Source organism: Nycticebus coucang, chromosome 3, assembly GCF_027406575.1.
Source record: "Nycticebus coucang isolate mNycCou1 chromosome 3, mNycCou1.pri, whole genome shotgun sequence".
NCBI lineage: Eukaryota > Metazoa > Chordata > Mammalia > Primates > Lorisidae > Nycticebus > Nycticebus coucang.
Window position 1 is genome coordinate 19,444,199 of NC_069782.1, and position 22,868 is coordinate 19,467,066.

The window sequence follows — 22,868 nt, forward strand, 5'->3', positions numbered from 1 at the left end:
GGGACAGAGGTGCCGGCCCTTTTGCCAAGGCAGAGAGCTCTGTGTCAGGGGCAGGCTAGCCTCCTGAAACATGGACACTGGGAGCTTGTTCTAGTTCAAAGAGTAAAACGCTTTATACTGGACCTGAAAATACAGAAAAGCAGAAGAAAATGAAGAGCAACCGGAATTTCTATTCTTTCTATTTTTCTGTCTATACTATTGTACTTTTGTTAATAATGAGAAAGTATATATATATATATATATATATATATATATAAACAGAAATGAAGGTGGAGTTCCTCTGTTCCCTAGACTTGAAAACAGAAAAAATATTACCTATGATTACACTGTCCTTATATAATCAGTATTAACATCTGGGTGTGCTTCTCCCTGCGCCCCTCCATATGTGTGTGTCTAACTATCTATTAATATATATCTTTTAAATGTGTGCCATAACTTGCTAACCAGCCTTCACAGCAAGGATGTAGGAAGTTTCCAGTCTTTCCCTACCAGAATGACCCTGCACCAAACACTTTTACATCTTCCTGTGAGCTTCTGAAGGCTTCCTTGAATATTAGTCACGAAATGAAACTAAATCATCTTTAAACTAAGGCTACAAATTGTAATTAAGGCTTTAATATATATTACTTAAATCCTGTCTCTTCCCCCAAACCAAGGTGAAATTGGAGGACTTGATGCCCCGCCTCATCTTCCAGGGTATGTTGCAGCCAGCTCCATGGAGCCCGTGGTGGCAAAGGCCACTCCAGGCACAGAAAGGCTCTGCGTGTGCCTTTGATGGGTCTGTCCCTGGGGCCACTGAGCTGTGGGCCCTGTTAGCAAAGCATCTACAAAGATCTTATTTCTCAGAGAAGCTACCTGTTTGCCTCGGACCAGTCCAGGGGGTCGGCCCATCAGGGCGTTCTCTACTCTTACTAAACCCCAGTCTCCCAGCCCTCACCCCAGATTTCTCCTTTTGGCCTCACTCCTTGCTAATTTGGGGCAGTGGTAGAAGCCAGTTCAAAGAGACAGATGTTTCCCATTTCTCTCCCTTTCTCCTCGTGTCCCCTCCCAGGCAGATGGGACTGGCCTTAAAACTCTCTGGAACTCGTTGCACTTTACAAGCCTAACCCACATCTTTGGCTCCATGGCCTTGCAATGTCATGAATTTTATCATAAAAATACAACTTATCAGGTACACAGTCCCCTGAAAAGAAGGCGCTAGGGTCTCGCTGTTCCTTTGGTTTTTCATCAGATCCCAGGGACGTGGGCCAAGGACACAGCAAACCCTCCAGGGTGCTTCCCCACAGCCCCGGCCCTCCATGCCTGGCCTCGGTGTGTGAGCGGCAAACAGATACCAGCCCGAGGAGTCGGGGGAGGGTGTTCCTCTCGAAAGGACCCTGTGTTCCCTGTGTCCCCTTGCAGTCAGCATGCGCTCTTCTTCCCCTGACCCCTGCCCTTGGCTGTATGCACTGATGCTTGACCCAATATGTCACATCAGGGCCTCCTAAACAGCTACTTTGAAAAATGAGGTAAAGGAAGATTTGTTCCCAAAATAGTGGGTAAAGAGCATCTGACTTTCTGCTTTAGCTCAGTGAGAAAATGCAATGGGAGAGCTGGACGCCCCTCTGTGCATCTGAACCCCCCCCCCCCGTTGCCATTCTCTGTCCTACCCACCTTCCCTTTTTCATTCTTCCTTCCACAAACAGTTATGCTAACGAAATTCACAGCTTATACTTCTGGAATATGGTCTGCGTGCCAGGCTCTGTGATGAATACTTGGCATGCATTCTTTAATTGAAATGTCCCTGTGAGGGAACCTGTGAGGGTGGCTTGTGCCATCTTCAGATGAGAAATTTTAGGCAAGGCAGTGTGGCCCTATGAGTACATGAGCCATGTTTCAGGCACGTACAGGAAAGGGGTTGTCATGAAAAATAAGATACAATCCCTGCCGTCCAGGAGCCTATTGTGGTGGAGGGAGAAGGGGTGTTGATTCTTCTCAAAGCCATGCCAGAGAGAACTGGGCTAAGCAACTATAAACTTGGCAGGCAGAATCCAATCCATGTTGTTCCCTCTGCCTGAGATGCTTTTCCCCATGATCCCACTGGTTCTTTCCCTGAGAGCAAACCTCAGTTCTGTGGTCACTGTAGACTGGATGGTTGGGGGAACTTCTTGACTAAAGAAGTCTGAGTTAAAACTTCCCACAACCAGGGTAGGCTGCTTGTCAAGCAACCCCCAGATCTCCATGGCCTCACCCAATAAAAGTTTACTTCCAGCGTGGGCCAGTGGGGAAACTGCCCCATGTGGTCTTTCAGAGGTCAAGGCTCCTTTCAGTAATGAGTGGGCCCTTCTCCAACTCTTTGGGGCCCTTTCCATCCTGTCACTGAACAGGATAGGAAAGAATGAAAATTGCTATTGGGAGGCTTTACCTGGCCATGTCTAGAGACAACAAATTCCACTAAGAAGGGCTCAGTCACATGGCCACCATTTACTGCAAAGTAGAAGGGGAAAGTAGTTTAGCATTGTCCTCCGAGAAAAGGAAGGAGGACAGATATTGGGAGCACCAACAGTTTCTGCACACAGCTTGTGCTAAGCTCAGAGCTCCCTATTCCTGGTTTGCTTGGCACCTTGAGTCTAGGCTGAAGATCTATACAAGAGAGGGCTTTTTTGGGGAGAAAATTTCAGCCAACACAACTGCCCTTCTGTGTATATTTCTGCTTCTAGACTGGAGTCTCTCCAGTTGAGACTTTTCTTAAAATTTCAGATTGATATTAGGGTACAAATGTTTAGGTTACCTTGTTTTCATTTCTTTTTAATTTTTTTTACCTTGTTTTCATTTATTTTTAATTTTTTTACCTTGTTTCCATTTCTAAGGTAAAGTTCAAGTTGTAGTTGAGCCCTTCACCTTCGTGTGCTGAATACCCTCACATTGTGCACATTAGGTGAGATCCCACCAATCACTCTCCATATTTTCCCTCTTCCTCCCCCATTCCCCTCCCATTGGCTAGACTATACTTGTGTTCTTCTTTTGTGTGGGTGTGTAGTCATTTATACTTTGGTTTCACATTAGTATTGAGTACACTGGATACTTTTTTTCCCAATCTTATGATATTTTACTAAGAAGAATATGTTTCAGCTCCATCCAGGTAAACACAAAAGATGTAAAGTCTCCATATTTTCTATGGCTGAATAGTACTCCCTGGTACACATATATGACAGTTCAAACTGAGTCTTAATCTTTCAAGGTGTGGGCATTGAGTTTCCCCCTTTTTAGAAAATGTTTCAAGAACAGAGCTATCTTTTTCAGTACTTTTCCATTTTCTTCATCCTTTTGCCCACCTGACCTTCTGTGCATGAGGACTCTGTCAGTTTATTCTGAGGATCAATCAGCCAGTAAAGGCATCAAAGACTGGTTGTACTCTAAGTTGCTTTATCAAAGCATAATTTGCAAAAAGAGAAAAACAGTAACTGCTCTACAAGTGTAGAGTAAACACCTTTCAAAGGTCCATCTGATTCCTTAATAAGGGAGCCAGCAAAATAACAAAGATTGTGCAAACAAAGATACAAGAGGCAAAAATATATATGGGCATTGGAAAATGTAATGTTGGTATAAAATCACAAAGATGGATGCCCAAATGATTGCTGTCTCATAAAGCAATAAAGCCGTGATTGTGAGTTATCATTTCTAGTAGACAGAAATCATTTGTTATTGGTTCATAAGATAAATATTTTGCAACTTATTAATCTTTGAAACGATGGGGCCTTAATAAATGGTTAGCATATGTCCCCAAGCATACAGGGAGCTCTTAGTCAATAATCTAAGATGATACCGAAAAGGCACACAGTAATTTTTCTTGCCTTTGTTTCTAGATTTTGCATAACTTTTCTTAACAGCTCCCACTCAGGGGTACACTGAGTGTGCTATGCACTGAAAATCCAGGGACAAGTAAGACAAGCAGGTTTCTAAGTTTAATCATGATCAGTTGACTAAAGGGAGAAACACATAGATCGCCGAGGGGGCGTGTTGTTGAGGGACCAGGAAACTTTGGGAAAATCCAGGAAGTTCTCTAAAAGTACAGTTTAAACAAAGATGGAAAGAATGGATAGTAAATTGTTGGTCTGCAAGAGAGGGGAAGAGGCTCCCAATCACAGGAGGAGCACATGTGGAGTCCTTGCCGTGGGAAGGAGCGCGGCATGTTTAAAGACGTCAAAGAGGCCAGTGCAAGGTGGAGCACGGTGTGAGGGCGGGAGCAACCCAGCAGAGGCTGGGACATGGAGCCAGGGCTGGTCAGTAAAGCCTTGTGGACTGTGGTAAGGGTCCTGAACTTCAGTCTAAAGGGAAGGAGAAGCCACTGAAAGCTGTTGAGGAGGTGGTGACCTCATCAGATTTGCCTTTTCTAAATCAACTTGAGCTGAAGTGGAGGGATGAGAGGGCACTCAGAGTTCAGGCAAGAAGTCATGGTGGTCTGAATGGAGGCGAGGCAGTGAGAGTGAAGCTGGACAGATGGATCGTGATGTTTGGAGGTAGAACAGGCAGAAATTGATAACAGGATGTGAAGGAGGAAAGGAGGGGAGAAGTAAATCAATGACTCCCAGGCTTGCTGGCTTGGGCAATCAGGTGCCCAAATCCTTCCAAAACAGGCTTCTTGGCCAACTGCAGGATGAGCAAGGGGAGGGGGCGTAGTTAGTGCTCCCCGGGTGTCTATAGCATGGCAATGGCAGATGCTTAATAATAATCAGTTTGAACCTCTCGTCTCCTGTGTACCATCCTTCCCCCATTCGGCACCAGACGTTATAGATTGCAAGAATCCTCTTGTTATTGGCCTGGATGAAATCTACATGGTAAAGTAAGAATTCCACAGATGTTTCAAAAGCCCAAGAGTAAGGGATTCAGACGAATGACCCATCCCAGACTGTATCTTTTTTATGTTCTGAGCCGGACTTCTCCGCGTGTGGATTTCCTAGTATTCTGCACAAATGTGTCCTTCTCTGAGTGCCTGCTGTGTGCCCAGAATTTCACTCGATGCCCGACTACATCACCTCATTTAATCCACAAGACGCCGTGAAGCCGGTGTGATTAACTGTCTTAGAGGAGGACCCTGAGGCTCTGAGAGGTAAACGGACCAACCCAGGCTGTGCTCCCAGCCACTGAATGACTTAATACCCCAGCCCAGCATGTCTGATTTGAAAAACCTTGTTCTTCCCCTTAGCATAAAGGTGGCATTTCTGAAGTTTATCCTTAGCTAAACAGGATAGCAAAGAAAAAAAAAAAAGGTAAAATAAATAAGAAATGATGAAATAAATACCTCAGTCTAGAACCTGTCCACATGCAGTCATGTACTGTTTAATGATGGGGAGAGATGTATCATTAGGTGATTTCACCATGGTGTGTACACCACAGAGTGTGCTTACGGAAACCTACTCCACACCCAGGCTGCATGGTGCAGCCTATTGCTCCCAGGCTACCAGTGTAAACAGTCCGGTACTAATGTAGCAGATATAATGGTGCTTTTGTATCTAAACAAAGAAAAGGTACAGACAAATGTGGTATTGTAATCTTCTGGGACCACTGTTTTATATGTGTCTTTTGTCTGTGGAAATGTTGTTACACAGTGACTATATTTATCCTCCCCCCTCAAATCCCCTTCTACAATATACCCAAGTAACGTTTAAAGACTTATAAAGAGGCCAGTGCAACCTCTTCTCCTCTCTCCTCCTCCCCAGACCACTCCTTCACCAACAATATATTCTCCTGTCAAAATATACTTGGTTACATGCAGGGCCACGAAAATTGCTGCTATTAGTTTAATTGAGACAGGGTGATTATAAATAAATTACATGCAGTGCTACCAAAATTGCTGCTATTAGTCTACATTGAGACAGGGTGATCAGTCATCACCAAGTGTAGCTTAATTCAGAATGTGCTCCACCTGGGTGACCACAGAGGACCTGTGGTCTTCTGGCAGCCCAAGGCATGCAAGGCCAAATCCCCAAGAGGCTGGACCTGGAGGCCACAGATCTCTCTGACCACTAGTAACGACAGAAGAAAAAAAAATTCCCTGTAATCTGGTTGGAAGGGATCCAGTGTGGGCTGATAATGAACTTATTAGAAGCTTAGGGCTGGAAAGTACCATGGTTAGAAACCTTCTGGATGGAAAATCTGAACCTGAACCTGTATATGGTGTTTGTGTATGGTGTGTCTCAATGCATTCATTCTTCTGTTGCTTCCTCAAAATGATTGGAGATGGCTTTTTTTTTTTTTTTTTGAGACAGGGTCTCACTATGTCGCCCTCAGTAAAGTGCTGTGGCTTCACAGCTCATAGCAACCTCCAACTCTTAGGCTTAAGCGATTCTCTTGCCTCAACCTCCCAAGTAGCTGGGACTACAGGCACCTGCCACAGCGCCCGGCTATTTTTGGTTATAGTTGTCATTGTTGTTTTAGCAGGCTGGGGCCAGGTTTGAACCCGCCACCCTTGGTGTCTATGGCTGGCGCCCTAACTACTGTGATTAACATCTTTTAAACCTGAGATGGATTTTTAATATTATGTTGTTTTCCTGCTAAATATGAAAGAAACTCATGTCCATGGTAGAAAATTTCAAAAGCATAAACAGTATACGGGGATAAAACAGTTACCCATTTTCTGCACTTCCTAGAGGTAGCGTCTGTTTCACCTGCGTGCATGTCTTCACTCATTCCACCTATATGTTTATATATTCCTCTGACATAGCTGATGCCTACTGAATGTACAATTTTATATGAAGCTTTTATTTTCACAAGCAGAAAACATTTCAAGTCACCTAGACAAGGCACAGTAAAGTTAAACAATAAAGCCAAATAGGGGTGAGAAATGGTCGTGGACATCCCATTCCTGGAGGCAGCTTGATGAAGTAGAAATCTGCTGAGTAAAGGAATTCCTTCATCTCCCTGGTTTCCTGCTTCAATCCTCAAATCTCACCTTGCCAGCCTGGGTAGGACGGTACACTCTGAATGGACAAGGTGGCTCTGGACAAATAGCCCTGTGGGCTTCACTTCCTCATTTCTAGATCAAAATATAGACTCGATATTCTCCAAAGTGCCTTACAGATTCGAGAGTCCACACTGTATACGTAGGTACTGGAGAAAGCTGTCCACTACTGACAGGTGAGAATGACTGGAAAAATCAAGCCTTAATGATTGACCCATATTAAGTTTTTATTTTAAATCCTAAGTATGGAGATGTGGACAGGTAAGTATTCTTTATTTAGTTCAGCAGTTTCCTAAAAGGATGCATGAGTGCTGCTTGGAAACCAGATCACAGTGCCCAGTTTTCTCACCACATCATCCCGAGTCAACTCAGTAAAACTGAGGCCCAGAGGTAGGTTTAAGATCTCAGATTCCGGGTGGCGCCTGTGGCTCAGTGAGTGGGGCGCCAGCCCCATGTGCTGAGAGTGGCGGGTTCAAACCCAGCCCCGGCCAAAATGCAACACACACACACACACACAAAAAAAAGATCTCAGATTCCTAAGCTTTCTTATCTGTAATTAATGACTCAAAACGATTCTGCGCTTTAGGGAAAACAACACAGTATTTACTTGGTCATAGTCATGCCATGGAATCTTTTCTAAACAATCATTCAGTTTATCTAGGGTTTAGCTTTGGAATAAAAAAAAAATGTGTAATCATTTACTTTTCCAGGGCGAAGCATTTGGATTTTTCTAGTTTTCAAAATATATTCTAGGAAACAAATTAAAAACTTACTTCCTTCCCTCGATATGCTAGAGATTCTCAGATGAAATCACACTCCATACCCTAACCTTTGTGCCTTTGCACAAACTGGTAGGCCTTGATTAAACCCCCCAAACTGAAAACCCAACTAAGCAAACAAAACAAAAAAGCGGTCTCTAAAAATCAGAGAATATTTTTCCCTTTTAAATGAGAGTCCTTTAAATACTGAATTCCATGATATAAGCCTTTGTTTTGGATTCATTCACTCCTTGGGTTGGGCGTGGGGCGCTGCAGAGCTGAGCAGTTGTAGGCCAAGTAGCAACTGGCACAGTTTCCTGGGAAAAGCCTGGAGGGGACAAAGTGATAACCCAGGTCTCTTTTCCTATGAAAATGCATATTGCAATCAACTTTTTTGGAAGATGCTCTTTTATATTTTTTTCATGCTTTTATTAATTTATTCTCTCAAGCAATATTTATAGAATGCTTTCTAGATAGAAAATAATGTGTTAGTCACAATGAGAGACATTGGCAAACAGATAAACATGAAATACCTGCCTTTGTGGGACATATGATCAGATAGGGGAGACAGATTTTATCAGTCGTGCACAAATTCGTACATAGCTGTAGACTGTGAAATGTGGTATGAAGGAAGTACACCCTGTGCTGTGAACGTGAAGATTGAAAGTCAATGGCTCTAATTTCTGCCCTCTCACCAAATAGCTGGATAATATTGGGCAAACTACCTTGTTATGCTCTGCCTTGCTTTTCCGTTGCAGGCACACCCTAATCCCACCCCACTGTCACACGCAGCACTCCAGTGGTATGCTAGAGGAAGAGCCCTCTGTGCCCCTCTCTTCCCAACTCCCCACTTAGCAACATTACACTGGTAGTTTGAAATTGGTCTTGATGGAAATATTTACATTGTGGAAATCAGCAAATGAATCAGGGATTTTAGAATGTTTTTTACAAAGCCAATTGTTAAACATTTACCAGCACACCTCTGGCTGGGAGATGCCCTGGTGTAAAGGGTCCCCAGACTCTAGAAACCTACCCAGTTGCATTCATCTTTCTGAATGTACCACCCTTGTAAGGTTTTACACAACGCTTAAAAGCTCTTTCTTGTAGTTGCTTCATTTCAGATGCACAAGGGCCCTGTGAAACAGCTAGTCACCAGGGGGAAGACGCTCTTTGATTAAGCCTTTATTTTGGATTCATTCACTGCTTGGTTTGGAGGGGTGGTAGAGCCAAGAAGTTGCAGACTGAGTGGTAACTGGCACAGTGGGACCACTTCTGAATCAGGAATGTGCCCCCACTCCCATCCCAAACACTGGAGGACACCCTTGGCCTCTTTTCACCTGGAAATGTGCTGCTTACAGATGCCTGGGGCAAGGCTGCCTGCAGGTCAGATTAGAGGAGAACCATTATCATCCTTTTTAGGTCCCAAGGCAGATTTCTCCGTTAGCCAAACCCCGGCTGAGCTGTAAATGTTGACAATTACCAACATGTGGTCCAAAGAGCAAGGAACTGGGTGATCCGAGCCCTGGCTTCATCTTCACTCCGATGGCTCTTCTCTGACTCACTGTTTATTCTAGAAAGGAGGGACTGATCATTCTGATCTACCTTACAAGTTTATTATGAGAGTTATAAATTAAAGTTTTGGTACATTTAGATTGGCACATAGGAGGCACTCAACAAATGGTAATTTTAAAAATTGCAATAGCAGTAAGCATGTGCCTGTCTGCCAAACGTTACTAGGCAGTGCTAGACACTTGCCATTGATCAGGAATTAAATGGGTGTGGCATATCTTCATCATTAGATAGGCATCCTACTAACTTTGCCCAATTTAGCAAGTTTGTAAGTCAAGTGTGCTGTAGATGGAATTTCTTTATGACCAGGGCATGTCTGTGCATCCTTTGCACATTGGAAGCCCACGGCAGGGGGCTCACGCTGAATCAAAGGTGTCACTCAGTTCATGACATGGGACATGCATCATCTCCTGCACTGAGGAGAGAGACATGAACTTGAGAGTTCCCATTCAAGGTATTCATAAAGGTGCCTTTCCCTCAAAGTCTTGATCAGGTGTCTCTTTTCTTCTAGGGTTTTAAAGATCCTGTGTACCGAGCAAGACGGAAACAGTTCGCTGACATCGCCTACAGCTACCGCCAGTAAGTCTGCAGGGGTGCTGGGGAGAACAGGACAACACGCTCCTGGCTTGCTCTCCCGGGGCTACAACCAGTCAAGGTTGGAACGAACCAACATGGAGAGTCCTGCCTTATCTGTGTGTGCGCGCGCGCGTGTGTGCGTGTGTGTGTGTGTGTGTGTGTGTGTGTGTGTGTGTGTACCCTCCCTTTGATAACATGTATTTTTTAAAAATTGCTGTTAGAATCCCCAACAATAAAAAAATTTTTTAAAGCTAAAAAAAAAATAAAAATTGCCCTTAGGCTGAGTGCAGTTGGCTCACACTTACAATCCTAACACTTGGGAGGCCAACACGGGTGGATTGCCTGAGCTCACAGGTTCAAGACCAGCCTGAGCCAGAGTGATACCTTGTCTCTAAAAATAGCCAGGTGTTGTGGTGGGTGCCTGTAGTCCCAGCTACTTGGGAGGCTGAGGCAAGAGAATCACTTGAGTCCAAGAGTTTGAGGTTGCTATGAGCTCTGATGCCATGGCATTCTACCAAAGGTGACTAAGTGAGACTGTCTCAAAAAAAAAAAAAAATTGCTGTTAGACAAAACAAAATTACCCACTGTGCTGGGATCCTCTCTCTCCCCCAAACTTTGTTGTCTAATTATGCAGTGGTGTCTGAAGTAATTATAAAAGGCCTCAGTCCTGAGTAAAACAGCCTCTGGTATTCTCCACATTAAACAGGAAAGAAGGAAAAAGGAGAATCATTTACATTCAGGAAGGAGCTGGCTACTCCGCTGAAATAATGAATTGTGTGAGATTTCAGGACAGCCAGGCTTCCATGTTCTACTTTTAGCTGGTCTCGCCCAGCTGGGCAGGGCAATTTTAGGATGGGTTTGTTTTGTTCTGTCTGGAATTCTGTGCTCCTCCCTTACCCTATTTTAGCCAAAAGAGAATGCAAATATTAAATATGTTGTTTGGAAAGAGAATGGTTTTACTATTTTGAGTACTTGAGAACTATAGAAATGCTACCATGGGAAACGTAGTGTTTTGGGGACAGCACCAAATAAGAAGGACATACACAGAAAGAAACTTACAAGTTGTCCAGAACAGTTCTTTCACAGCTTTGATAGCATCTTAGGGAAACAGAGATGATGGGCCTTTGGGTACTGAATACAAAGTTACCTTCAACATGAAGACCTTCGCAGAAATGGAGAAAAGTTTTTTTGTCTGAATGACTCCTGGTTTTGGAAGGATCCAGAACTGTGCTGCCCTTGGATAGATCTAGGCCCATCTGAGCCTTTGTGCGGGCCAAGCAGGGATCACTGAAGATTGGGACCCTGCTCCCCACCTTTTGACCCAGCATGGTCAGATGGACCATCAACTAAGGTACAGGAAAGAGTCTTTTCTTCAGTAGTCAACAACAGATTGTATTTATTATCTCCTTACGTGTGCACGGGGGCATTGCTAAATGCTTCACACGTATTATTTTGTTTAGCTTTGATAATATCTCATTTTTCAAAGGGAAAACTAAAGCTTAGAAAGGTTAAGTAACTTGCCAACGTCATATGGAGTGTTGGGGGACTCTGAGTCTGTAGACTGTACTCCATACAATCAAGGTCGTGCTTGGGAGGTGTATTCACTCACTTATTCAAGGGTAGAAATGATCCTCCTTACACTCTTTTTTTTTTTTTTTGACTTTTATTAAATCATAACTGTACCATAAACCTAGTGAAGAGTGGAATTGATGGAATACCTTACAACCCTGGATAGTCATCGGTTAAGTGGGTTATGAAAACGATCCATAGGTGGCTGGGCTTTCAGGAAAATTGTTAAAGATCTAGGCAATTTCCCACCTTTTATAAATGAATCGCAGATGGTTAAATGATGTGCCCCAGGTCGCATGGCTAGTTAAGAGCTGAGCTTGTTTGTGAATTTGCCTACTTGCCTAAACTTATTTGTGACCCCAAAGTCAATACTCACCACACACTTTCACCATCATTCCCCGACTCGTGCAGAGTGGAGGGGAAATGCATTTGATTCTACTGTGGTGCCTGTCTCCAGCTGAGGTCGAACAGGGCAACACTCTGCCTTCCTGGTTCCGCTCTCAGACTATGAACTTTTATCCTTTCTGCAGCTTATGTAGTGTCGTGTGTTCACATTTGGGGGGGTTCTATTGGTGATTTTGCTTTTTAAAACTTGCCCAAGGCCTCACTCAGCTAAAAGGCTATAGAGTTGGAATGAATGAATGAAAGGCAGACTCTCCTGACTTTTCCCAGGAAAGCAGGGGCCTTTGGGCACTGACATATCTAGATCAGGATGAGCTGCACAGGGGGCACAGGGCTGTCACTGCCCCATATTTCAGAGATGGGTGCTGACCAGACAAACTGCAGGAAAGCAGAGTCAAAACCTCAAACAGGTATGTCCAGGAGGAAAAAGTGACTCCAGAGTAAAGCAGTGAGGCCTCAGGCCTTGGGTCTCTTATTCAGCTGACATCTTCTCAGCTAGGCCCTCCCACCCCCTGTGTAAAATTATACACAGTTTACTTTAATCCTATATCTGTTCCCCCCACATTTTTTCTCCATGGCACATACTACTATCTAACAGAATCATGGCAGCTTTCTGTGCCCCCCGCCCCCATTAGAAATGTCAGCTCCATGTGGGCAGGAATTTTGACTGTTTTATTCACCACTATCTTGAGCATAGTGAGTGCTCTGTCAGTATTTGTTGAATGAATGAATGAATACAAGAGACTATATGAGAGTGAAGATTTAAAGTGGAGCCAGAAATTGTGTCTGGAACCATCTAGAAGGCAGCTATAGCAGGTTTTGATTGTATCACTGGGGTGGGGGTGAGGCTTTTAAGTTTTATCAAAGAATAGATGAAATGGATCACAGGAGTTTGTATCTTTCAGCTACAGTCAACTCAAACAAAACAGGGAACTTCACGGGCTCCTGTAAGTGAAGAGTGTAAGGGGCTGGTTTAGGCTCAGGCACCTCTGGGGTCAGGGTCTCCTTCTCTCCCCCTCTCTGGCTCTCGTGTCCTCAGCACTGGCCTCGCTCTCAAGCATTGGCCTCATCTCTCTTGGAGATGGACCCCAGCACCTTAGGATGACACCTCAACTCAGTTAGAGGCTCTGACTCTCTCTAAGAAAGGTAACCAAAGTTCTGTCATTGAGTCTCCCTGGCTCCAGTTAGGTCACGGGCCCATCTCTCAGGCAGTCACTGTGGCCATGGGAAGAGATTTTCCAGTTGACCTGGCCTGTCACCTGCCCACTCTGAAGGGGAGGGGTGGGATTTCTTCTCACCTGAACTTCACAGACCGAGAGAGGAGAAAGGTGCTTTCCTGGAAGAATAGGGAACAGATGTTGGGTCCCAAATGTCAACCAGAGAGACTTGGTGTCCATGATATTACCATCTCTTGAAATTTTCTTCAGAAAAGGTAGATGCATTTTTCTTTCATGTGAGAATTAAGTAATAAAGATAATGATCAATTATCCAGTGATTATTATTTATTAGTGCCCACGTTAGGTGCTTTATACATAGTACTTCCCTTAATTGTAGCTACACCCTACCAACAGTTACTCATTATTAACTCCCATGACGATTGCACAGAGTGAGGCTCAGAGAGGTTTACTAAATTGCCTGAGATCACACAGCTAGTGAATGGCAGGGCCAGACCCTGAGCAATCTCTCTCTGTGCTTCTCCTCTACTGGTGCTCATCCTTGAAATACTTCTGCATTCTTAGGCAAGGACTTCCTTGATATATTTTTCTCACTAGCATCCCGTCTGGTGACCACAAGCCCCTCTAACCCTGCCCTGCTTTTAGTTCTTAAGGAAAAACCTGTCTTTTCCCCCTGATCCCTGACACCTTGATTTCAAAAATAACAAAGACTTTGCTTGGGTGTCCTTGGACGGCCTGCAACTCTGAAAGGGCAGGAGAGACCTAGTTGGGAGCCCGATGATGATCTGTAATTCCGAGGTAAACAGTCTCACTGTGTCCCAGACTCTGTGTCCCCTGTGAGGGAAACAGGCCTGCAGCCCAGGGCAGAGTCCCTAGCCTTTGAAGTCAGGCTTTATTTGATTTTCATTTGTTTTTGCTGTTCAGAACACAGCTTGTTCTTAGGTGGTTTACGAAAGTACTTGCCAAGCTAATGGCTCTTAAACTGTAGTTAGCTTCTACTCACCTGGCAAACTTATTAGACTCCAAGCACCTGGGCCTTTTCTTCTGCAAAAGAGTCAGGCTCTATGAGGTAGAGTGTGGTATATGTACTTTAATTAACAATTGCATATCAGTGGGGGTGTGTGGTCGGGGACATGCAGAAACAAACAGTCCCTAACATCCGCCCCCACAGGTATGCCGTAAGCTCAGAGTAAGTTAGCTCATGTAGGTAAAGGATAAGGTATCATAATCTCACATACTTTGGCATGTATTTATCTTTTTGTCCCCCTTGTTTCGATGTTTCGATATTTATTACCTATGAGCTAGAATGTATTTACTATTTTTTTCAGTTTTTGGCCAGGGCCGGGTTTGAACCCACCACCTCCAGTATATAGGGCTGGTGCCCTACTCACTGAGCCAGAGGCGCTGCCCAGAATGTATTTACTTTTTAATTGATATATAACATTTGTATGTATTTTTGGTATACAACATAACATTTTAATATATGTATACCTTGTGGAATCTTAACATGTCTGTAAATCATTTATAACATCCCCAGAGCAGAAATATTAAATCCAATAAGTGCATGCCCATTCAACAACAGGGTCTCAAACTCCTGGCCCACATATTAAATCCGGTTTAGCCCACAGGTATAATTGCTTTAGTTGAAATAATATAAAACACTATGTTGCCTTCATTGAACTTAGATGCTTTTGTTTAGAAAGAGAATGCATTCTTCAGTTGTCTCAGCCCCCACTCTCACTGCTTCATTCCGGCAACTTTGCACCTTTATGTCACTTGCCTGGCCCCTGAAGGTAAATGAATTTCCACCCTAGGTAAACAATTGGAGAGTTAACAGAAAAGCCAAGGGATTTCCCAAAGTAAAAGCAAATCCTCGATACAGTTGCGAAACTCGTTGTCATTGCTTAACCAAATCACTCTTGCCAAAACAATGTTTTCTCTGTCAAAAAGTGAAATTGTCCTCTGTCAATAACTTGTGAAATCCACAGGGCTTGCATTCCACCTGCTAACCTTACCTGCATCCTCTGCTCTGCCCCTGCCTTGCTGGAGACATGTATTTTGCGCTTGTTTTCCAGTGGGCAGCCCATCCCTCGGGTGGAATACACAGAGGAGGAAAAGAAAACATGGGGTACGGTGTTCAGGACCCTGAAGTCCTTGTATAAAACCCACGCTTGCTATGAGCACAATCACATTTTCCCACTTCTGGAAAAGTACTGCGGCTTTCATGAAGACAACATTCCCCAGCTGGAAGACGTCTCCCAGTTCCTGCAGAGTAAGTCTTCAGGGCCAAAGGCCCAGCAGGAAGTGGGGGAGGGAAAGGGCAGAGGAGAAGGGGGCAAAGTGAACACAGAGGTCCACGGAGGTAAGTATGGGCGTGAATGCTTGTGGGACCTGTGCAGGGTGATTCTCCCCCCAAAGAACTGGATTTCACTGTGCTGTGCCTTCCCTCTCACTTCTGCCCTTAACTTACTTTCATCCAAGCAGAGGCATCAGGTGTGGACTTGTGTGGATACATAAAGTCTGGAAGTATTTTCTTTCACACTTCAAGCCCGGGTGCCCACTCAGGTTTCTCCCCCAGCTCCCACGGGGAGAGTGTTATGAGTTGACCGCTGAGTGTGTATGTCTAAGAAATATGCTGTCTGTGGGGGCAGTACCAAGAGCCCCCAGCTCTGCGTCTGTGCTTCTACTGTGAACTCTGTCTTTGACCCTCTCTAGCTAGATGAACTTGCTTCAGTTTTGCCACCTGTCCAATGGAGAATGTCAACTCCAGCTTTTGTCACAGGGAAACTGTGGGAATGAAATGAGATTTGTGTAGGAAAGCACCCAGCACGGTGCTGCATGTACAGTAGAGATCTGTGAATTGGGGCTGAATTGGAATCTGAGTAGCTCAGGAGGTCCCTGCGCTGTCTGGGTGGGGAGCCTCTGCACAGCACTTCTAGGGGAGGGTTAATTCAGGGTGCTGATTCAGCCAAAACAAAACCATCAACTGACTATATTGAACACCTACCAGGTACCAGATAGAATGAGAAAAAGTAGGAAGATAGACCACAGGTTATAGAAATAAAGAATTTTCTGTGCATCAGAGCTATACAGAGGGTAGATAGCTCTGGGGCAGTTAGCCAGGGAAAATGCACAGTAGGGAGGGAGGTGATCGCTGAGTTACATCGGGTTATGTTGGGGGTGGGCTAGATGATCTTTGGATCTCTGTCATTTAGAGAGTCTTTACTCCTCAGATGAAGAGAGGTGTGAGAATTCAAGCAGAGTGAGCTTCAGTTTGGGGACTCAGAACATGAGTGAAGACCCAACGGGTCCTAAAGACAATCTTCAAGCTAATTACCCATATTGCATTGGCCAATAATGAGAAAAAAAATCATAATACTACAAGTTGGAAAGTTGTATGATAGTAATTAGGAGAACAGACTCTAAATTCAGGCTGCTTGTGATTGGGATCTTGGACCAGAGCTTCCCCATCTGTAAAGTGGGCACAATAAGAATGTTTCCCTCATAGGGTTATTGTGAGGATTGGTAGTATATAGAAAGTGTGTAGAATAGTGTCTGACATGGTTGGTAATATATAGTGTGAACAACCACAGGGACGAGGACAAAACACAAATACAGTTTAGTGAGGGGGAGGGAAGACGAGGAAGAGGGGGAGGAGGAGGAGGGAGACTGGAGAGAGGAAGGAGGGCCATTGGCGGGATCTCACCTACTGTACACCATATGAGAGTGTGCCCCTCCGTGAAGGGCTCAAGTACAACTTGAACTTTGCCTTAGAAATGAGAACAATGGAACCTGAAAATTTGCACTCTCATATTAAGTTAAAATAAATAAATATATATGTATATTTAGTGTTATAACATATATGTACATATATAGTGTTAACTATTGTTATTATTTTCCCTGTCATTATTCTTCTCCTTCCACATTTGGAAAAAATTCAGAGACAGCTATAGGAATCAGAAAGATGGTGATCAAAACATCAGCCAAAAAAAAATAAAAACCTTGTGTAGATAATATGATATAGATACACAGCCAAATGGACGTCCTAATGTTTGTCTCTTGAACAGGTAAACTTACCTGCCCATTCATAGAGCATGGTCAACTTTATGGCCAAGAGCAGACCAGAATGTGCCCCTCTGTGGGCAATCAAGAGAGAAAGAGAAAAAGAGAAAGGGTTAAATAGAGAATATTCATTTCCTCTTCCCAAATGGTCCAGCCATGCAAGTCATTGTTCTTCATGGGGTGGTCTGTGTGAGGTGCAGTAAGAAACAGGAAGTGTTCCTTTCATTCTCTTCCCTTCTAGGAAATGTAGTGAAAAATCCCTCCCTACTCTGGAAACAAGAGAAGTACGTAATAAATGTTCCACCCTAACAAATGGTACTGAAAGCTAAATTTACTGGATGTTTCTAATGCGCTAAGTTCTGTACTAAGTACTTTACAGTTATTAGCTCTTTGGGTTATTGAAATATCCCTAAGAAGTGTCTATCCACAATCTACAGATAAACTGAGGCTCAGAAATGTTAATTTACTTGGTCTAAATCACACAGCTAGAAAGCAAGGGATCAGAGATTTGAAGTCAAGCCTAGTGGGCATATTTCTGAGGAGTTGGGCGGACCACTTCCTGGCCTGAAGGTCTATTGTGCTGGGATGGGCTTTGAGTTTCTTTCTTTTTTCTTTTTGTGTTTCCCAGCTTGCACTGGTTTCCGCCTGCGACCCGTGGCTGGCCTGCTGTCCTCTCGGGATTTCTTGGGTGGCCTGGCCTTCCGAGTCTTCCACTGCACACAGTATATCAGACATGGATCCAAGCCCATGTACACGCCTGAACCGTGAGTGCTGTCCTCTAGCTACCAGTTAGTGGTAGGTGCAGCGAGTGCCATTTCTTCCTGCCCTAGGAAGGAGGTTTGGCTTCATTGCTGGCCAGTCCACACGACTGGTGGCCCGGATCATTCGGAGGCAGAAAGATTATCATCTACTCTGAATATTTGATCTGGCCAAAGAGACGAGACTGATTGGCAATTCAGGCACCCTGTGATCCAAGGATTCAGAACTCCCCTGGCAGTGGAAATAAGAGGAGCCACTCAAGTTCCGAAGGCAGAGCTATGAAATTACAAATGGCCACTGGAACAAGTGATAGCCAAACTCTCTCAACACCTCCTAAATACACATTTAGATGACTCTAATCTTTTCTCACCTAGATTGAGGTAGAGAATGGCCACTCACTATGCTTCTTACTTTGGTGCTTAGCCATGTCCTTAGTCAGATAAAACTTACACAGTTTAAACAAACAAACAAAAAAATCAGTACAACACCCCCAAATTATTTTTCCTTACCTGCTAAGTTCATTACTACAAATCAGAAAAGACCTGTTCCAAACGGATGTGGCCTCTAAAAGGATGAATAAATGCAGCTTTGCTTCCCTAACTGCTACCCCCTTTCAGATTAGAGAAGAGCAGCCTGTTATTTTAGTTCCTAATGGGAATAACTGAGCAGATTGTACCTACCCAGGGAAGTTGTTACCAAGGAGAAGACTCAGGATGAAAAAGTGTCTGAGACCCAGAGCTCACTGAGGGGTATGGGAGGACGTTCATGAGAATATTAGCTCTCCTGCCCCACACCCCACTGGGCATATTCCTAAGACCCCTGGCTGAGGTGCCCTGTCCTTTATTTTCTTTTCCCTTTGTCCTTTTCTCTTATACCATGTCTAATCCCACCCAAGCTCTGCGGATCACTTCATCCCAGGAGTGAGGTCCTAAGTCCACGAGTCACCTCCTTTCTTCCTGCCCATTCCTCGTGTAAAAAGACTGAATCTGGCTTAGCTTAATCCTCTTCCCTCTGTGCTTTCCATCTTTCAGTGACATCTGCCATGAACTGTTGGGACACGTACCCTTGTTTTCGGATCGCAGCTTTGCCCAGTTTTCCCAGGTAATAAGGAATGGATCTCTTTAGCTTTTGAGTTAGCAGGCTGGGACCTGGATTGCTCAAATGAGTTGAGCCCATGGAGGGACCCTGCCCCTCTGCAAGAACAGAAACAGCAGAAACAGACTCCACCTCTGATGGGTGTGTTGTTCTGTGAAGCTAAATACCCATCCCAGAGACTGACAGCATGGGCTTGGTGAATTGATCCTCCTCTGACTCTTATGTGTGTTGATGAACTTGCTAATCTCACTTGTCCTATCAGATGTAGTTTAAGAGCCTTTCATCCATGAAAATCTCTCTGATTTCCCTGCAGAACTTCTCTCACTGCTTTCCCCTCAACCTTTTAAAAGCTGTTGCAACTTTCTACCTTTTCAGTCATTTATGATGCCTATATATATACATATATATGAATTAAAGATGATAAATTTATGTCATTTATGATGTCTATATATACATATATATGTATATGTGAATTAAAGAAGATGATATTCACCAAAAGTCCAATGACAATAGCCTAATGTATGATTGATTAAAAAAAAAAATTGAGGAGCCAAGCTTGGTGGCTCATGCCTGTAATTCTAGCACTTTAGGAGGCCAGAGCAGGAGGATTGCTTGAGCTCAGGAGTTTGAGACCAGCCTGAGCAAGAGTGAGACCCCATCTCTACTAAAATTAGAAAAATTGGCTGCCCATTATGGTGGGAACCTGTAGCCACAGCTACACAGGAGACTGAGGCAGGAGGATCTCTTGAGCTCAGGAGTTGAAGGTTGCAGTGAGCTATGCACTCTACCCAGGGCAACAGAGCAACACTCTGTCTCCAAAATAAAACTTCAGCCAACTGTCTCATCACCAACATTAAATCAGCAGCCTAGACTCTGGCTCATCTTTCACAGTAGTGAACAGGCCCAAATCATGTGTTTGGATGACTGAGAGAATTCTACTAGCGCCAGGCACTGAAAGTAGCCTGGAGCCATGGTGGGTTGGGTTCGTGGGAGGGTTACATGTTGGCTCTGATGCACCCATAGGCCCCAGCCCTACCATCTGTGTGTCCCAGGGCTTAATCCCAGCCACTCTGTGCCTCAGTTTCCACAGATGTGGGTCAAAAGCCCTGCTTGCTAGTCCTCTTCTTTACAAGAAAGAATCCAGGATCAAGAGGAATGACCCATGAGCAAAGGCTGGGCCAAGTATAAATCTCAGAGCAATGTGATTGTACATGAATTTTACAAACATTTTCCCCCAGCTGGAAGAAATATCAATATTTCCATGTTGAACAATGAGGCTTCCACTTAATATTGGAAACAAGCAAAAAGCTGAATCCATTGCTTGCAAAGGAAGGGAGAATTGTCCTGGAAGATGTGGCCTGTTTAAATGAAGAGAACTGTTACTTTTATATGAGATTTGGGGAACTATAGGGTTCAAATATTGTTGGACTTTTAGAAGTGGGAGTGTTTAAGGATTAGCTTTTACTTTAACTGGAAGTGTGACCACTGACATTCCGAAGTGTGGTTACTGCTACCAAGATGCCATTGATGCCATGGGAATATTTTTTAAAAGGAATTATTACTATGACCACAAAACAGTCAGATTTTTCCTTGGAGAATAGGAATGTTTTATTGCCACAGCTATTCTGCACAATCAGAGGGTAAGTGGTAATTTTCTGTAAACCATCTTTATTTGAGGGAACCTCACAGAGGAGTGAACAGTGTCAAAAGACAGGAGCTATTGGGAAAATCATCACCACCTGGTCCCAACTTTGATTGGGACAGTCCTAAGACAGAGAGTCATTTAGAAAGTCCCTGAGAATATTCCTTCTTGATCTAAAAGCAAGACTGTGTGTCCTACCTTCTAAATAAGTGGTGGAATCTGACCATTTCAATTGAGTTTACTGCTACCAGCCTGGTCTCAGCTCTTACTGTTTCTCCTCCTGATGAGTGTGTAGCCTCCTCTCTGGCATCCTGCCTCTCTCCTGAAGCCTTAAAGTCTACCAGTGTCCTGCTCCATCCTCCACCCTACAGTCTCTTCTCACACACCAGGCAGAAGGAGTCTTTGATAACATGAGTCAGATCGTGACCACCCGTCTGCTCATAGCCCTGCTACATTTCCCTGGTTCACTGAAGGAAAAACCCAAGCTCTAAAATGTCTACTACAATTGTTCTACATGATCTGGCTCCAGATCCCTCTTTGAGATCACCTGCCACTCCCCCATATTCCTGCTAACTCTGTTCCAGCCTTCCAGCCACACTGGTCCCTCCCTCTTCCTTGAACCAACCATCATTTTCCTTCCTTGGGGAGCCTTTGCACTGGCTGTATGCTTGGCCTTCAACATGCTTCCCTCAGCTGTCAACTGAACCAACAACCCCACTTCTATCAAGTCTTTGCTCAAATACCACCTCCTTAGTGATGTTTACACTGAAACCCTATTGAAAACCACAGCCTCCCCTACATCCCCTGGAGCTTCCAATCTGACTTGTTCCTTTCTCCTTTTGTTTCTTCCTTCTGAAGAACATGTCTCCTTCTAACATACCTGTAAGTGCATTATTTTTCTGTCTCTACTAAAAACCACAAGATCAAGTATTTTCATCGATTTTGTTCACTACTCAGCATATAGAAGGTATTCAATAAATGTTCCTTAAATGAATGAGGGAAGACACACACACACCAGGCAGGAGAAAATGCTGTATAGAGACCAAAAGACTCCTAGAAGAATTCTGCAATTGGGGCTCCCATGGGAAGTGACCCATGACACATCAGACTCCCCAGCTATGCACATGCCTGACAGGTGTCAATCACCTATCCACAGTCCTCTGTGGTGTGTTTAGGGCATGTGATTGAGACTTATCCAGGACTCTAGGAATGTTCCTCTGGTACTCTGGGAGAATAATCACTGAGCTGCAGTCAAGAGATAAATCATTAGACACTAATTGTATGACCATGAGCACGTCACCTCCCTTCTCTGTGCCTCAGTTTCCTCCTTTGTAGAATGAACACTAAGAACCAAGTTCTGGTGAAAGGTTTACTCTGCCCTAGAAATCTGTGGTTCTATAATGTGTGGCCACTGGCAGAACATTCAGGGTCTTTCTGGGCCCTTCTGAAGGCATCTAGCTACCATCACCTCCCCATGGTCAACTACCAGGTTGGTACTGAGGGTGAAGCTTGAAGATGGGCAGTCTCAGCTGTGCCAATAACTGTTTCCCCCTGATTACAGGAAATCGGCCTTGCCTCTCTGGGCGCACCTGATGAGTACATCGAGAAACTCGCCACAGTAAGTACCTTCTCTCTCTGGGTGGATGGTGGGGGTGCTGCAGGCTGTGGCCCTTGGGTCTTTGAGGCTTTTCTCTTCCCCTGGAAGCCAGGTCATTTGGAGAAAAAAAATCAGAATGTGTTGGGTTTCATTTGCACAAGTGAAACTTCACAATTTTGATTTCTCCTTAAATGGCTAGATTTTGAAATCAGTGGGATATAGATGTTTAGACAAATTTTAAACAGAGTATCTTGAAAACACTAAAGGGCTGTAAATAACAGCCCTTAAAAGCCCTTGGGCACAGAGTGTGTATATGAAGCACAGAGTGTGGATTCACAGCCTTGGAGAGGGCATATTCCCATCTCTTCATAGAGCCAAAGCTTACATTAGGGTCTTTCCTTTCTGAGACACAAGGTAAAGTGGGAATGGGTTCTGTATATATATATGGAGAGAGAGAGAGACAGGGCTCTAAAGTATACACACACACACACACACATATATATATAGAGAGAGATAAGTATCAGATAGATGGATGGATGGATAGATAGATAGATACCGAGAGACAGAGAGAGAGAACCAGAAAGTCAGGGGCATGGCTCAGTAAAAGTCTGAAAGCCCTGGAACCAGGGAAGCCAAGTGTATAACTCTTGGGAAGGCCAAAGGCCTGAGAACCCAGGGGTAAAGGGAGCCTAGTTCAAATCCTGGAGTCCAAAGGCCAGAGATC

The 22,868-nt window shown here is 44.2% G+C and overlaps 1 protein-coding gene across 1 annotated transcript in view; it reads left to right on the forward strand.

Moving 5' to 3' along the window:
* Positions 1–22,868, forward strand: part of PAH (phenylalanine hydroxylase) — a 66,277-nt gene that overhangs the window by 36,765 nt on the left and 6,644 nt on the right. Inside the window, exons 5-9 of the mRNA XM_053586694.1 lie at positions 9,779–9,846; positions 15,065–15,261; positions 17,680–17,815; positions 18,842–18,911; positions 22,109–22,165. Of these exons, the coding sequence (XP_053442669.1) occupies positions 9,779–9,846; positions 15,065–15,261; positions 17,680–17,815; positions 18,842–18,911; positions 22,109–22,165 (528 nt within the window). The remainder of the gene's footprint in view (positions 1–9,778; positions 9,847–15,064; positions 15,262–17,679; positions 17,816–18,841; positions 18,912–22,108; positions 22,166–22,868) is intronic.